Source organism: Danio rerio, chromosome 2, assembly GCF_052040795.2.
Source record: "Danio rerio strain M-AB ecotype USA chromosome 2, GRCz13ab, whole genome shotgun sequence".
Classification (NCBI taxonomy): domain Eukaryota; kingdom Metazoa; phylum Chordata; class Actinopteri; order Cypriniformes; family Danionidae; genus Danio; species Danio rerio.
This window is the reverse complement of record NC_141022.1, coordinates 53,314,910-53,329,307: the sequence shown is the minus strand read 5'-3', so window position 1 is coordinate 53,329,307 and position 14,398 is coordinate 53,314,910. Positions and strand designations below refer to the sequence as shown.

Here is a 14,398-nt window from a genome sequence, read left to right as displayed (position 1 = left end):
TTGACAACAGAAACACGTGCGACGCGTGACGTCAGACGCACGCGCGGTTACGAAAAAAGAGTTATGAAAGTAGTTTCCTGAGTCACAGTTGATGAATGTCATTATCGTTCTCATTTCGCTGACGTTGCGTAAGAAAACCACATCAAAGGCTGTGAGGGGACATTCACAGGTGAGCACAGTATTACATGTTTGCATGTTGAAGAGTGAGCGCGTTATTGGTTGTGTAATTTGCGCGTGCTTTAATAAGCGCTGAGCGCGATGCAGATGCGCGTCTTCAATGTGTCGTCTTTGGTGATTTCACGAACACGGTCATTTATTTCCATGGAAAACAGTCATACACGGGCAACACGGTGGCTCAGTGCTTTGCACTGTCGCCTCACACCAAGAAGGTAGCTGGTTCGACTGCATAATGGATAAACAAATATTTCTGTGTGGAGTTTGCATGGTCTCCCCGTGTTGGCGTGGGTTTCCCCCACAGTCCAAACACATGCGTGTAACTGTTATTGCTGAATTGAATAAGTTAAATTGGCCGTAGTGTATTTGTTTGAATGATTCTATGGGTGTTTCTCAGTACTGGGTTGCAGCTAGAAGACCATCTGCTGTGTAAAACATGCTGCATAAGTTAGTGGTTCATTCCGCTGTGGCGACTCCTGATGAATAAAGGGACTAAGCCGAAGGAAAATGTATGAAAACAGTCATGCATTGGCAGTATTGCAGTATTTAATAACTAAAATTTTAATAACCTGTTGTTCTATGTGCTGCTAGTTGCAAAACAAGCTAATATAGTTGAAAAGTATTTGTTTATCCATTATATATTTATTTATTTTGAGAAGTTTGTCACGTTTTTTGTTTTTAACAGAATGCCTTTAATAATAAATCAATCAATAAATAAATATACAATCAGAGGGCAAATTACTTAAAATTAAATAATGTGCTGCTATTTACAAAACATTACAAATATTTGTGTATTTATATTGTATTTACGTATTTGGAGTAGTTTGTTATGTTCTATTTTCAGCAGGATGCAGGTGTAAAAATCGATCTATTTAAACACACACACACACACACACACACACACACACAATAAATATATAAACAAATTGTTAAATGCATAATTAAATTATTATTATTTTTAAATGTATAAATAAATATTTATTGCCTCACAGCAAGAAGGTCAGTGGTTCAAGTCCCAGCTGGGCCAGTTGGCATTTCTGTGTGGAGTTTGCATTCTCCCTATGTTGGGGTTGAATAAACTAAATTGGTCGTAGTGTATGATTGCAGCTGGAAGGGCATCTGCTGTGTAAAACATATGCTGGCATAGTTTTCAGTTCATTCTACTGAGATGACCCCTGATAAATAAATTGACTAAGCAAAAAGAAAATGAATCAACGAATGAATTCTTAAATAAATGTGTTTATTAATTATATTTTTTTATCCAGCCTGCGCACATATTGCAGAATAACAGTGAACAGCTTCAGGCAAACATTTTCATTTTATAATATCACATTAAGGCAAGGCAAATTTATTGATATAGCACACTTTTCATACGCAACGGTAACTCAAAGTGCTTTTCATAAACTAGAATACAAGAAACATAAAATACAAGGATAAGATATCAAGTAACAAAGAACAATGATTAAAAAACAGCTTATAAATTGTCTCCCATTTTCTAACTTAAACATGTTTTGTTTTCCGCTAAAATGATTTTTAAAAAATTAACATTTTCCAAAACTTAGTAAGTTTAGTTTTCTGTTATACACAGAAGAAGATATCTTGAGGAATGCTGGAAACTGCTAATCAGTGACATCCATACTATCAAAACAAACACTATGGAAGTTAATGGTTACCGGATTGCAACATTCTTACAAATATCTTCTTTTGTGTTTGAAAGAAGTGCTGTAAATGATGAGGGCTTTATTTTATTTGTACTATAAGAGCAATTCCGCTCAAATGTTAACCTTGCCATAAAAATAATTAAGTATTCTGTTTCTGGGTTTTTTGTTTATGCAGGTATTTTACAATACTTTAGAAATATTCAAAAATGCATCTGTCAATGGTAAATCAAATATAATAGTTTGAAAACAAAGTCACACAAGTGACAGTTTCACATCCGTCACATTTATAACGGAGTTACATCTATAACAACGCCTTTTCCTCATAAATGTGAAAATATTAAATAAAATAAAATCCATCATTTTTGTTTTATAGTGACCAAACTCTTATCATTTTGATTAGCATGGTTTCTTTTGGGTTGTGCAGTTTAATTCACAGAATTTCTTCAAAGTATGTTGTTTACCCACAGACCTTTTTTGGTCACATTTTGTCCCATAACTGTGGTCAGTTATTCTGGAAAATATAAACAAAAGTTTCAATAAAATGTTAACATATGCTTTCTGTGTGAATTTATGTTTTGAGATTTTACTGCAAATGTAACACCCATAACGCTGGAATTGCTCATATATATTAAAGTCAGAATTATGAGCCCCCCTCTTAAATTTTTTTCCCCAATTTCTGTTAAATGGAGAGCACATTTTTTTCAACACATTTCTAATCATAATAGATTTAATAACTCATTTCTAAGAACTGATTTATTTAATATTTGCCATGATGACAGTAAATAATATTTGACTAGATGTTTTTAAAGACACTTTTATACAGCTTAAAGTGACATTTAAAGGCTTAACTGGGCTAATAAGGGTAAATAGGCAGGTTAGGCTAATTAGGCAAGTTATTGTATGATGATGGTTTGTTCTGTAGACTATTGAAAACAAAAAGAGCCTAAAGGGGCTAATAACTTTGTTTTATTTATGCTAGAATAAAAGCAGTTTTTATTTTTTAAATCATTTTAAGGACAAAGAGGACTTTCTCCAGAAGAAAAAATATTATCAGACATACTGTGAAAATGTCCTTGCTCTGTTAAACATTATTAGGGAAATATTTAAAAGAGAAAAAAAATCGAATCTAAAAATCTAAAAAAAAAAAAAAATTCTAAAAATATATATATTCTCTAGAAATGAAATGTAACTTGTGCTCAGGTTTCAGTCTTTATCACACACAAGCACACGTCCTGTTTCCTCTCAAAGCAGTTAAGCTGCCCTGTCAAGATATTGGCTTTTCATTGACTGGTCTTCAGATGTTCTGCCTGACATGACCTACAGCATGTTAGGTTTAGCCTTTTTATTCGTTGCTTCATTTGAATGATCATGCAGCATTTACATAAGTTTGAGGCAAACTCTGTAAGCACACTGGTTACATGTGTATGTGTGCAGTTGAAGTCAAAATTATTTAACCTCCTGTGAATTTTTCTCAATATTTTTTCTTGAAATATTTCCCTAATAGTTGTTTAATTTGAGCAAAAAAAAAGTTCACAGTATGTCTGATAATATTTTTTCTTCTGTAGAAAGTCTTAGTTATTTGTTTTACTTTGGCTAAAATAAAAGCAGGTTTTATTTTTTTTTTATCATTTCAAGGTCAATATTTTTTTGCCTCCCTAATAGCAATGTTTGTTTTTTGATTGTCTACAGAACAAACCCTCATTATACAATGACTTGCCTAATTAACCTGGTTAAGCCTTTAAATGTCACTTTAAGCTGAATAATGGTGTCTTGAAAAATATCTAATCATAAATTATTTACTGTCATCATGGCAAAGATAAAATAAATCAGTTATTAGAAATTAGTTATTAAAACTATTATGTTTAGAAATGTGTTGAACAAATCCTCTCTCTATTAAACAGAAATTGGGGAAAAATATATTCAGGGGGTCTCATAATTCAGACTTCAACTGTTTGTGTGTGTCTGTGTTGTGTTGATGCAGGAATCATGCTGGGATCAGTGGTTGTTGGAATTGGAATTGCAGGATCTGTGAGGATGAGAGATTTAATGGCTCCTCTCTCGTCCAGCGCCGTGGAACAGATCAGCATCAGGGGCTTTGTGTCCAGGTCTGTGTTTTTGTCCTTTGACCCCATAGAACACGATGTAGATTACAGCTGCAGCTGTGTGTGCAGTTTAAGTTGCTTCATACATGCAATGCTTCATACGTCCTTACGTGCTTCATATTTTATGGAAATATTATTTTTCAGGATTTATAATTTTACCGTGTATTATCATTTGCTCAAAGGAATTTTTTTAATTTAATTTTATTATTTATAATTGTATTAACTATACATAAAAGTATTAATACATTTTTATAATATATTGTTTTATTTTGAGAATAGTTTTTTTAACTGTGGTTGGTTAATTAAATTTTTTCTTTTAATAAAAGTTATCAGCATTTATTTGTATCTTTTAAAATATAAATGTCTTTACTGTCCTTTTTGACAAGTGAATGCATGCTTGCAGAATAAAAAATGATAATAATTATTATAATTTATTATAATAATTTCTTCATGTTTTTTTAATGTTATTCTTTTGTGTATTCTTGTACTTTACTTAAATTATCTTTCAGAGAGGGACAGTTTGCTGTGCATTATCTCAATTAAAAAAAAATATGACGAAGACCAAAAGTCAAAAATGTCCATCCAGCAGTAACATATATGTACCGTTGAAGTCAGAATGATTCGCCCTCCTGTAATTTTTTTATTTTCTTTTTACAAATATTTCCCAAATTATGTTAAACAGAGCAAGGACATTTTCACAGTATTTCCTATAATATTTTTTCTTCTGGAGAAAGTTATTTGGGCTTGAATAAATGCAGTTTTTATTTTTTGTAAAACCATTTTAAGGTCAATATTATTAGCCCTCTTAAGCAATAGTTGTTGTTGTTCATTGTCTACTAGTGATGTGCGGATGGCGGTTATATCCGTGAGTTGGTTAATAAAAAATAGATTATGATTAATTGGGTTGCGGGTGGATGTAGCGGAAATGGCAGTAGACCAGCTAAAAAGCAGAGAGTTGGCTTTGCAGAATGGCAAGATGAGACGCCAAAAATAATGGATGAAGTGCAAGAGTAGCCTATTGTTTAAAGTTTCAGTTAGAGGAGTCATCAGAGGAAAATCTGCTATTGTTCTGGGAGAAACAAGATCGCTTATTTCCGCGATTGCAGCGCCGTGCAAGGAGAATCTTGTGCATTCCTACAGTACAACACGCAGTGCGAGCAAACCCTCATTCAGTGCAGCTGGCCGCGTTTTGGAGGTGAGGCGGAATCACCCGAACCCTGGCACAGCAGATGCTATTCTGTTTTATAAGTCTTATTTTTACTTTCTGTATCTAATTGAAAATGAAGAAAATGTCATCTAAAGACAAACTTTTGTTTTTCTAAAAAAAAAAACGTTTAAAAGCGTTTAATATTAATGTATTATTTTACTATCAGAGATGTGCAGATTATAGCTCACTGAATCTGCTGTTAATATCCACGGTGACCTATCATCATGCCTAAAACGTAGAATTCAATTATTAAAGTGACGATCGGGTGCCGGTACATATATCAGATAAAACTATAAGTGCAGGCGGGTGGATGATTAGTTTAAAACCTCAGATTCGGGTGTTATTTTAGCTGATCCGCGCATCTCTATTGTCTACAGAACAAACCATCATTATACAATGATTTGCCTAATTATTCCAACCTGCCTATTTAACCCAGTTAAGCCTTTAAATGTCATTGCAAACTGAATACTAAAAAATATCTATAAAAAAAAAAAAAAAAAAATTATATATATATATATATATATATATATATATATATATATATATATATATATATATATATATATATATATATATATATATATATATATATATATATATACATACATACATACATACATACATACATACATACATATATATATATACATCTATACACACGCACGTACACACACACACACACACGGTGCTCAGTATAAATGAGGACACCCCGTTTTAAAAACGAATATTTTTCTCCATTTCTCAGTGAATATGGGTCATATATTTTGGTGGATTTGAACAAATTAGATTTATTAAACGAATATATTTATTGAAATAATATTATTGTCACTGAACATCTTGAAAAATAGAAATATAATGTTTAAATTAAAGCAAAATATTGGGAAAAAAATTATATATATATTAATATTATAAAATTACTTACAATTTTTGATAAGTGCAGTTCCACTAAATGCTAAGAATTTATATCTGATTTCAAAAAGTGATTCATTTTCTATGTTTTTTTCCCTAAGGACATCCTGTTTTGTTTCTGTTTGTTTTTGTTTCTTTAATGGATGAAATATATTTTTCAAACCTTTCTGGTGTTAAACATTTATTTATATGTGTCTGAAGGAGGAGTCTTGAAGATCAGCAGGGTGTGAAGCAGATCAGCATGCCTGAAGCGCTGAGCAGAGACGACATCCATGTGGCATTTATATGCACAGAAAACACCAGCCATGAAGAGAACATCAGGTGACACACACACGCACACACATAATATCCATAATCATCTCTCACATGCTTGTTTGAACATCTCTCGCTCTCTCTTTCTTTGAAATGACCGTCTCTCCTCTGATCTGCTGGATCTCAGGCAGTTTCTGGAGGCAGGAAAGCATGTGTGTGTGGAGTATCCCATGACCCTCAGCCACACCTCTGCTGTGGATCTGTGGAATCTGGCTCAACAGAAGGGTGAGACAAAGATCAACATTTAGCTTTCAAATCATAGTGAAACTAGTGAAATCCATTCCTTTTCCCTCGGCTTAGTCCCCTTGTTCATCAGGGGTTGGCACAGCGGAATGAACCGCCAGATAACCAGCAAATGTTTTACACAGCTATTGCCTTTCCTGCTGCAACCCAGTACTGGGAAACATTCATACACACTCATTTACACACATACACTACAGCCAAAAGCGCATATCTTTGGACTGTGGAGGCAACCGGAGCACCCGGAGGAAACCCATGCTAACACGGGGAGAACATGCAAACTCCACACAGAAATGCCAACTGGCCCAGCCGGGACTTGAACCAGCAACCCTCTTGCTGTGAGGCAATAGTGGTATCCACTGAGCCACCGTGCCACCCATAAGCGTTCATGTCATGTATTATTTATATTCATATTATGATGTGGCTGAAACAAATACAGTGAACTGAATGTTTTATCTTCTGTATTAAATCCTCAGGTCTGGTGCTTCATGAGGAACACATCGAGCTGTTCACTCCTGACTTCAAACAGCTGAAAAAAGACATTTCTGGAAAAACACTGGAGGAAGGAAAGCTGCACTTCACCGGTAATGACAATACAATGATGCTCAGTTCAGCACATTCCTGCTTTTATCTTTATTGTAAAGATTTTCATTAGGTGGCACGGTTGCTCAGCGGTTAGCACTGTGGTCTCACATCAAGAAAGTCACTGGTTCGAGTCCCTGCTGTGCCAGTTGACATTTCTGACTGGAGTATGCATGTTCTCCCCGTGTTGGCGTTGGTTTCCTCCGGGTGCTCTGGTTTCCCCCACAGTCTAAAGACATGCGCTATAGGTGAATTGGGTAAACAAAAATAGTCCATTGCGTGTGCGTGCGTGTGTGTGCGTGTGTGTGTGTGCGTGCGTGTGTGTGCGTGTGTGTACGTGTGTGTGCGTGCGTGTGTGTGCGTGTGTGCGTGGGTGCGTGCGTGTGTGTGTGTGTGTACGTGTTTGTGTGAATGTGAGAGTGTATGGATGTTTCCCAGTACTGGGTTGCAGCTTGAAGGGCACCGCTGCGTAAAACATATGCTGGAATATTGGCAGTTCATTCCACTGTGACGACCCCTAATAAATAAGGGACTAAGCCGAAGGAAATCGAATGAATGATTTGAAGATTTCCACTGGGGTTTTTAATGCTGTCTAGTTTAATTCTTCTTCAAGCTTTCCGCTGGGGTTTTAAAGGCAGTTTACACCTTCCTTTGGTAATAAAAGTTGTTCTAACAACGTGTCCTCTCTAACTGGTGCAATCATATGGTGCTTACTGGTGTAAAGAGTGGGATCAACCTGTCAATCAAATTAGATCCACTAATAGCAAACCGCATTCAACCAACCAATTTCTCATGGATGGTCAAGCCCTGCCAGAGATGGGAAGTGTTTGTACTTCGTTACTGTACTTAAGTAGATTTTTCTAGTATCAGTACTTTACTCCACTACTTAATTTTCTGACAACTTTTTACTTTAAATTCTTACATTTTTACACAAATATCTGTACTATCTACTTCTACCATTTTTTAAACCACGCTCGTTACTTTTGTTTTCTTTGTTTGGTGACGCGTTCTATATTATTTCTTGTCATTGCACAATATGAACGAAGTTTTGATGCAGTCAGTCTATTTTTCCTCATTGCGCGCCTGCGTGCTGTACTGTGTGGCCTTTTCAAGGTTATTGCGCACCGTACAGGGACTAGTTTAGGAAGATTACTATGAGAAAGGCTAGCATGACTATGCAGATGTGACAAAGGGAGACGGCGAACATGACTGATGCTGCCTGTTTACACTGTAATAAGACACCTTTTGCTCATTCGGATCACAGGTAAACAAGAGAGACACATTCCAGTTTAAAAGCATGCTGTTTAAATGCTTAAGCCAGTGGCTCTCAAACGTTTTTCATCAAGTACCACCTCAGAAAAAAATGGTCTCTCCAAGCACCACCATAATGAGCAGTATTGAAATACAGTAGCATAGTAAGCCCAGTAAAGCAGCTAAAGCTCTGTACAGTTCAAAATGTGTCAGATTAATTCTTATTATTAAGAATGGTTATTAATGTCAGCCACTTTAAACATCTTAAATAGTCTGTAAATACTACTAAATGTAAACACAACTAAACACAACTAAACAAACAAACAAACAAACGAAAAATATCAACATTTAAATTAAAATGTGTTTTTAAATTCTTATAAAGTATAAAAAGTGCTGTACTTAAATGTAAAGTATTAACATATAGTAGTCAATTTATCAACACCAGAAAATGTTGCCTGGACCTCAGAAATATAGGCTTAATGTCATGTAATAAATATTATTATATTTCATATTTATAAATAAATAATTTTTATGTATTTTGCAATATATGTACCATGTACATATGACATATTTGATTCCTCCGCGTACCACAGTTTGAGAACCCCTGGCTTAAACCATTTGTCCACTTCTGATCATACTGCACAGGCTTTCTCTGGTCTTTCAATCTAATACAGCGAAAAAATAGTGCTTTTTAAAAAATTTTTATAAAGATTGTACATTTAGTACTAAAACAATCAAATACTTAAAAAAAAATAGTATGCATTGCAGTTATTTCCTTTATTTCTGATAAGTTCATATTTCCTAATCCAGAATTTACGCTGTTTTTCAGTTTTTATTGATTTTTTTTTAACTTGTATATTAACAAATATTTTTCAACAACAAATGTAAGTATACTGGGCATTTTATGAATAAAAATATAATTAGTCCAGCATATGTTTTACACAGCCCAGAAATAGGAAACACCCATACACACTCACATTTACACACACTTTTACACTGCCAGTTTAGTTGAATTATTATTCAGCTATACTGCATGTCTTTGGGACTGTGGTTGAAATGGGTACTTTTTACTTTTTTACTTTTGTACATTTTTGAGGCCGTACTTCTTTACTTTGACTTAAGTACAAAAGTGTATTCAGTACTTTTACCAGATTGGTTTAAACCTGAGTATCTGTCCTTCTCATTAAGTAAAGGATGTGTGTACTTTTGCCATCTCTGAGCCCTGCACAACTTTTATTATTATTATTATTATTATTATTATTTTTAGGATAAAATCAATACTAAGATATTTGTCACAATATTGAAGAAATGAAGACGCTATCTTCTATCAATTTTTCATTGATGAATTCAAGTTTTTTTTTTTTTTACTCTGAATTGAAGTAAATTGAACTGAACTTCAACAGTGACATTTAAAATAAACTAAACTGAACTGAACTGAAGCCGTTTTAATTGATCTAGAACAACACCAACATTCTACACATCCCTGCCTAAATGGCTGGATTTTTTCCCCACAAATTAAAATATTAGGGCTTTTACTCTTTCTACATCTATGTTAAGCTGCTTTTACACAAACTACATTGTAAAACGCGCTTTGGAAATAAAGAAGAATTGCATTGAATTATTTCAGAAGCTATTTCACTAAGATATCTGTCACAACATTGATGAGGCTGCTACAGTTGAAGTCAGATTCATCAGCCCTCCTATAGATGTTTTCCCCTAATTTCTGTTTAACGGAGAGAAGATTTCTTCCAACACATTTCTAAACATAATAGATTCAATAACTCATTTCTAATAACTGATTTATTTGATCTTTGCTATGATGACAGTACATAATATTTCGCTAGATATTTTTCAAGACACTTCTATACAGCTTAAAATGACATTTAAAGGCTTAACCAGGTTAATTAAGCTAGTTAGGGTAATTAGGCAAGTTATTGTTTAACGATAGTTTGTTCTGTAGACTTTTGAAAAATATATAGCTTAAGGCAGGGGTGCTCAATCCTGTTCCTGGAGATCTACCTTCCTGTACAGTTTAGCTCCTACCCTGATCAAACCCACCTGAACCAATTAATTAGGACCTGAAATCCACTTGATAATTACAGACAGGTGTGTTTGATAAGGGTTGCAACTGAAATCTGCAGGAAGGTAGATCTCCAGGAACAGGATTGGCCACCCCTGGCTTAAGGGGTCTAATAATATTGACCTTAAAATGGTTTTAAAAATGTTTTAACTGCTTTTATTCTAGCCGAAAAAAAACAAGTAAGACTTTCTCCAGAAGAAAAAAATATTATCAGACATGCTGTGAAAATCTTTTTGCTCTGTTAAACATATTTTGGAAAATGTTAAAAAAAGACAAAATTCACAGGAGGGCTAATCATTTTAGTTATTTTTCTCTGTCAGGTGGTCCTCTAAAGGCAAACTTTGGCTTCCCGTCTTTCAGTGGTATCGCCAGACTGACGTGGCTGGTGGATCTGTTTGGAGAGCTCACAGTCACTTCAGTAGATCTGGTGGAGGAGAAAGAGAACAAGTACATGAAGATGACGGCACACTTACTGACTCAACAGCACAAGTGAGTCTACTGTACTGCAATATTGTGAAGTATTGTTCTTTTTTTAAAATGCTAATGCTTCCAGTTATTCAATACACAGATTAAAAAAAATGGCTACTATAATACTATTATGGCTACTATATTGGAAAAATAAGGAAATAAAAAGGAAAATCCGCTCTAACTGTAAAAATAAATTGCTTTTGAAACATGAAAGGACCAAGCATGCAGCCCACAACAAGGTGGAAAGTTGTTGCATATATTTAACAAACCGTTTACTGTGAATTTGATTACATTTTGCCCACATGGATAATTGAATATTAATCAGATGATGTCATTACGCTGCTGTGCCGTCAGCCAATCGTTGCATTGCTGATCATGATTTCGAGGATTGATAGATCAGTCCTTCACAACATACGCAGCGATCTCAGATCAGTTCATCCAGACATTCTAATCTGATTCACGAACTTGTTTGAAGAACCAAATTAGCCAGAGATCAGTTATCAAGATAAACAGATCCAGGATCTGCCAAATCATTTTAGATCAGGCATGTCCAAACTCGGTCCTGGAGGGCCGGTGTCCTGCAAAATTTCGTTCCAACCCCAATCAGACACACCTGGGCTAGCTAATCAAGCTCTTACAAGGCTTTCTAGAAACACCTCTGCAGGTGTGTTGAGGCAAGTTGGAGCTAAAATCTGCAGGACACCGGCCCTCCAGGACCGAGTTTGGACACCCCTGTCTTAGATCATTTAAGCAAGGTACGAAGAACAGACCCTAGCGCACCATTTCTGTTTGTTGTCAAATCTGACAGTTGAGGGGCGTGGTTAAGTATGTTAGCCACGCCCAATACCTCAGACCTCAGAATCTGACAACTTAACTCAAAACAAACAGGAAGCGCATTTTCAGATTTCAAGATTACAAGGGGAAAAAAAGTTTTCATAATGACATGCACAGATGAATTGTTCACCACAAAACTAGCAATGTACGCTAACAGAATGATATGGTTAGTTTTGATTTCCTTTGTACTTTAAACTGTTTTTGTAAAATTTGACCTTAGCCTCTAGGGATGCACCTATACCATTTTTTGGAACTGATCCAATCCTGATACCAAAATTCTTTGATACAGATTCGATCCCAATATTTTTCCGTTTTTTTTTTTTTTTCTTAGCATAATACAGTTTCTATAGTTCTGGTGCTAAACTCAAATAATGTATCTTCTTTAGTAAAAATAACAGACCTATAGGCCTGCGGTATATGACAGACGCCACAATCTAACTAAAAACATGATGCTTGCTGTAAACTAGGCTACATTAGTTGAACATTCATTATGGCATTGATCTGTTTTGATCCAGCTTGTTTCCTTTTTGATATTAAGATTTTTTTTTTTAATCTGCAAAAGGCTACAACTATTGACACTAATTGTTGGCAAAATAACCAGCCTTTTAACAAAACCTGATGTTTTCCTGCAGGTTTGACGCAGACTTAACTATCTAAGGCCAGTTTTACTTGACAAATCCATATTGCGCCCGTCAGTTTCACTTTTATTAATTGAATCAACTACTTTGTCCACAATGGGCCAGGCTTTACAAACTATTCACAGCACTTAAAGTATTCCCATCAGAAGAATAAACTCAGTCAGAAGGATGAGAGAACAGAAACTCATTGTGAGAATAATTTTACGGAGCAGCGCACATCGCATCTGTGCAGCCGGTGCGTGAATCATGCATGACTGAGACAGTGTGCAGCTCTCCGGTATCTGTGGACACTTTCTAAACTTTCTAAGCAGCACAAAGGGAAGAAATGAGTACATTGAGGATCTGTCCAATGTATTATTGAGCCTTTTCTAAATAAAAATTTCAGGTAGGCCCACTTTGTGTGTGAAGAGCAAGTAATAACCCTCTCTACTCCAGTGTTGCGAATGCGATCTGCTGATCTAACAGACACAACATGAATTAGAAACAGCAGCGAACTTTGTTGCAGGTTGAAATGAACCCATTTAATGAAAAACTTAATGCATTTCTTTATGGATTATTTATATTAACAGGAACAAATCGTGTTGGAGAGAGTTTTTCGTGTTGTCATGAATGCGACATGCATTTTTAATTGTGGATGAATGGAGAATGATTGACAGGCGCATCGGTGGGAAGCGCTGAAGTCAACATGAATTTAACCTTGTGAATATTCATCTGTGCTTCACATTCAACTATAGAAATGGCGTCAGAACATTTGGCATATAGTAGGCCTACATGACAACTTTCTAGTGTCTTATAATAGGCTACTTTCATGGCTTAGTTGGCTTATAAATTGCACAATATAGTGCATACGCAAGATCGGATTTAGATCGGTACCAGCTGACTGATACCTGATCCAGCAAAAACATGTGGTATCAAACCAATATCCGATTCAAGTATCGGGATCGGTGCATCCCTATTAGCCACATACAATGTAGATATCAGTAAACATCTATACACCGTTTTTATGTTTTACCTTTTTAATGATCATCTGTAAGTAAAAAACCGTAAGTTGCTCAAAGCTGCTTCTGCCACAGGCCTCTGACGTGGATTGAAGAACGGGGTCCGGGTCTGGGCAGAGCCAAACACGTGGAGTTTCGCTTTCAGGATGTGACGATCACAGAGCTTCCAGCAGGTCAGCGTGAGCCGGTCGGACTCTTCATGCAGGATCTGCTGCTGTTCTGCCGGAAGCTGCAGGGGGAAGTTTCAGCTGCAGAGCTCCAGGCGGAGAGAAACAGGATCTTACACTGTCTGGAGCTAGCAGACCGCATTCAGCAGATCACCGAAAACACTCACGCCTGAACATTAACACACACTACCAAACATTCATTCTAATGTGGCACACACAGACTGTGTATAGAGGCAGATAACTGAAGTGCTAAATCAAATTAAAATCATTAAATATATAGGGTTTTTTGCTTTTGTTGATTTGACTGTTTAAGAATAATCACTAAATGTTGATGGTAATTAATGATTACTATATTTAAAATTAAAACTATGAAACTAAAACCATTACTTGAAATAAAAAGTTTTTTTTAGTGGTACTAAAGTTAATGAAAAGAGATAAAACACTTTTATTTATGCTGAGCAAGAAATTATACTAAATAACTCATCACAAGTACTACAATAGCTAATTAAAAACAGACCAAACTTGAACTAAAATTAAGAAGAAATACTTAAAATTAAAATTACTACATTCATTATTTTATATACACTACCCGACAAAAGTCTTCTCGCTTCTCCAAGTTTTAGGAACAACAAATAATAATTTGACTTCTAGTTGATCATTTGGTATCAAAAGTGGTTTATACGAAAGGCAAAGGCCTCTAGATTACGCTTATTTTAGCAAAATAAAATATGATCATGCCTTGATTTTCAATTATTTAAGACAGTAAAGTCTGACT

General features: G+C 35.2%; 1 protein-coding gene across 3 annotated transcripts; it reads left to right on the top strand.

The window, feature by feature from the left end:
- The first annotated feature begins 37 nt into the window (after positions 1–37).
- blvra (biliverdin reductase A) lies at positions 38–14,006 on the top strand. 3 transcript variants are annotated; one of them, XM_087240055.1, is made up of 7 exons: positions 38–221; positions 3,777–3,940; positions 6,255–6,374; positions 6,493–6,590; positions 7,082–7,189; positions 10,839–11,007; positions 13,532–14,006. In XM_087240055.1, exons 2-7 carry the CDS (start codon positions 3,822–3,824, stop codon positions 13,794–13,796), a joined length of 879 nt encoding a protein of 292 aa, XP_087096181.1. In that variant the 5' UTR covers positions 38–221; positions 3,777–3,821; the 3' UTR covers positions 13,797–14,006.
- The last annotated feature ends 392 nt before the right edge of the window (positions 14,007–14,398 follow it).

Coding starts and splice junctions, on each gene's coding strand:
- blvra (XM_087240055.1), top strand. CDS start 3,822: ATGCTGGGATCAGTGGTTGTTGGAATTGGAATTGCAGGATCTGTGAGG. Junction 6,591..7,081: donor GAATCTGGCTCAACAGAAGG/GTGAGACAAAGA, acceptor TTAAATCCTCAG/GTCTGGTGCTTCATGAGGAA. Junction 7,190..10,838: donor AGGAAAGCTGCACTTCACCG/GTAATGACAATA, acceptor TTTCTCTGTCAG/GTGGTCCTCTAAAGGCAAAC.